At 41.9% G+C, this 2,634-nt stretch overlaps 1 protein-coding gene across 1 annotated transcript; it reads right to left on the bottom strand.

Annotated features, from left to right (window-relative positions):
* LOC127171085 (gamma-crystallin M2-like) lies at positions 1-873 on the bottom strand. The gene is made up of 3 exons (XM_051119503.1): positions 792-873; positions 396-638; positions 1-308 (listed from the first exon to the last, which is right to left on the bottom strand). The coding sequence occupies exons 1-3, from the start codon at positions 798-800 to the stop codon at positions 36-38; spliced, it is 525 nt and encodes a 174-aa protein (XP_050975460.1). The 5' UTR covers positions 801-873; the 3' UTR covers positions 1-35.
* Between the last annotated feature and the right edge of the window lie 1,761 nt (positions 874-2,634).

The raw sequence follows: 2,634 nt of genomic DNA on the forward strand, positions 1-2,634 counted from the left end.
TTAATTTAGACAAATTTTATTGAAACACTGGAACACTAATAACAGGACTCCATGATACGCCTCATGCTCATGAATCTCATGCCACCCATATCTCTGAAGCTCCTGTACTCTCCAGGCCTGAAGTACCACATCCTGCCTCTGTAGTGGGGCTGTTCATAGAAGATCCAGTGGCCGTCCATAATATGGCAGGACTGGCAGTGAGACATGCGGTAACGGTCCATGATGCTGTCACAGTCATCCATCATCTCGTACATCTGACCCATGAAGTTCTCCCTCTCGTAGATCCTCATTCTGAAGGATCCCCTGTACTGTAATAGAAGCAAAGACAGTTTAGGTTTAGGTTTAACGGGCTGAACTTCTGAGATCAAATGTCAATAGCTTCAAATGAAGCTCACCATGGGGATCATGCGGCAGGATCTGATGCATTCATTCATTCCAAACATAGACATGTAATCGGCGTATTCACCCCTCTTAAAGAAATACTGATTTCCCATGTAGTTGGGACGATCGTACATCATCCAACATCCGCTCTCCACTCTGCAAGAGTGGCAGCGGTTTATGTAGGAGGAGAAGTCAGCACAGTCACTCATGCACTCATAAGAGCGACCCTGGAAGTTCTTGTCCTCGTAGAAGATGACCTGTTTTTAATAAGGAAAATTTGTTGCATTTATGACTTCTGTGTAATTTTATAAAAAACATTATGCATTACATAATCTAATTAAACACAGTCTTGTATTTATTTATTTATTTTCATTTTGTGAGTTGTTGTAACTTTAGATTGCATAACTTACTCTGCCCATGGTCACAGTTGTGCTAGTTGCTCCTCGGGACTGAGTGGTTGTGCCAAATACACTGACACAGTCTGTTTGAAGCGCTCACTTTTATACCAAAGAATATGTGCCCTGCATTGTGAGTAAGCTCCTGACCCAGCAAAAATACATGGAGAGTCTAATGCAAAGTCAGATCTATAGGGATATTTGTCAGCATGAGTGGTACAGTTGTGAGTGGGCCACACAGTTTCCTATTTAGACGTGAAACGATAGAGAACTCACTGTACGTGTAAACTACCTAATATTAAAAAAAATTGCTTATTTACAAAACACTGTTCAGTGGCAAGGCAACTTATACAGTATGCTATGAACATTCATGATTTCATTTTTTTTATTTTTGCCTGTCTGGATATTTACATTTTGTAGCTAAGTTTGGACAACCATAGGGAACTGGTAGTAGAAAAGTCTTTCTGTCATATTTCTAATACCTGTCAACCAATTATATAATGATACTGTATATTACATGTAAGGAATTGCATAAAACCAGCCAAATGATGTTGCAGAACATACCTCAGCAGGGTTTTAGGACCTGGACATGAAGCGAAGTGCTGGTCTCTTACACTGACACCCTTTTTGTTTTGCACATTATTGCCAAACAAAATGTTATTTTTCAAGTAACTTGGACAAAAATGAATGAAAATGACAAGATGAAATAACTAAATTTAAGACATTTTTGTCAACAAAAACAAAAAACAAGCACTTTTTCCCATTTGTGGTGGTTTGATCCAAGTGGTTTGATCAACCCAGGTACTGAGCTTTAAACTATCACCACTGTGTGGTTGAGCAAGACAGTTAACCCCAGTTCACTCTAGGGGTTAGGGTTAGGTTGTAGGTGTATTGTACTGTACTGCACTCTCTGAAAAAGGTTTGTATGTCCATGATGTGTGACAATAACTGTGGTATCATATGCATTTTGAGTAGTTTAACAGAAGTGCTGTCACATCTATAGAGAAGAAGAGCTGTTTTCTGGGGGTGCTCCAGTACTAATAATCATTAATAATAGTTATTGGTATACACTGATTGGCTGCAGCATTTAAACCACCTGCCTAATATCATGTAGACCCCCTTGTGCTGCCAAAACATATCTGATGCATCGAGGCATGGACTCCTCTGAACATGTCCTGTGGTATCTGGAATCAAGACATTACCCTGTTGAATAAAACCAGCCTAGGCTGGTTGGCTGGTCTTAACTGGTTTTAGCTGGTCTCCCAGCCTGACCAGCTAAGACCAGCCTGGCCAGCCAAGAAAGAGGCCAAAATTCCTATAAAACCAGCCTGGTGACCAGCTAAGACCAGCCTGGATGACCAGCTAAAACCAGCCAACCAGCCTAGGCTGGTTTTAGCTGTTTTTTAGCAGGGTAGCAGCAGATCCTTTAAATCCTGCAAGTTGGGAGTTGGGGGCTCCATGGATCAGGTTTGTTGGTCAAGCACATCCCACAGATGCTCAATTGGATTGAGGTCTGGGGAATTTGGAGGCCAATGCAACACCTAGAACTATCTGTCATCTTCTCAAGCTGTTTCTGAACAATTTTTGCAGTGTGGCAGGGTGAATTATCCTGCTGAAAGAGGTCTGCAACAATCTTTAGATAGGTGGTACATGTCGAGGTTACATCCATATGAATGCACAAGGTTTCCCCAGCAGAACATTGCCCAGAGCATAACACTGCCTTCCCCAGCATGCCTTCTTTCCATAGTGCATTTTGCTGCCATCTCTTTTCCAGGTAAACTACTGTACACACACATAACCGGCCATCCACCTCATCCGACCAGGCAACTTTCCTCCACTGCTCCATGGTCTAGTTCTG

This window comes from Labeo rohita, chromosome 9 (genome assembly GCF_022985175.1).
Source record: "Labeo rohita strain BAU-BD-2019 chromosome 9, IGBB_LRoh.1.0, whole genome shotgun sequence".
In the NCBI taxonomy this organism is placed as follows: domain Eukaryota; kingdom Metazoa; phylum Chordata; class Actinopteri; order Cypriniformes; family Cyprinidae; genus Labeo; species Labeo rohita.

Excerpts from the sequence above, each read along its gene's own strand:
- LOC127171085 (XM_051119503.1), bottom strand. Across the intron at positions 309-395 it reads CCTGCCGCATGATCCCCATG|TACAGGGGATCCTTCAGAAT; the intron begins GTGAGCTTCATT and ends CTTCTATTACAG.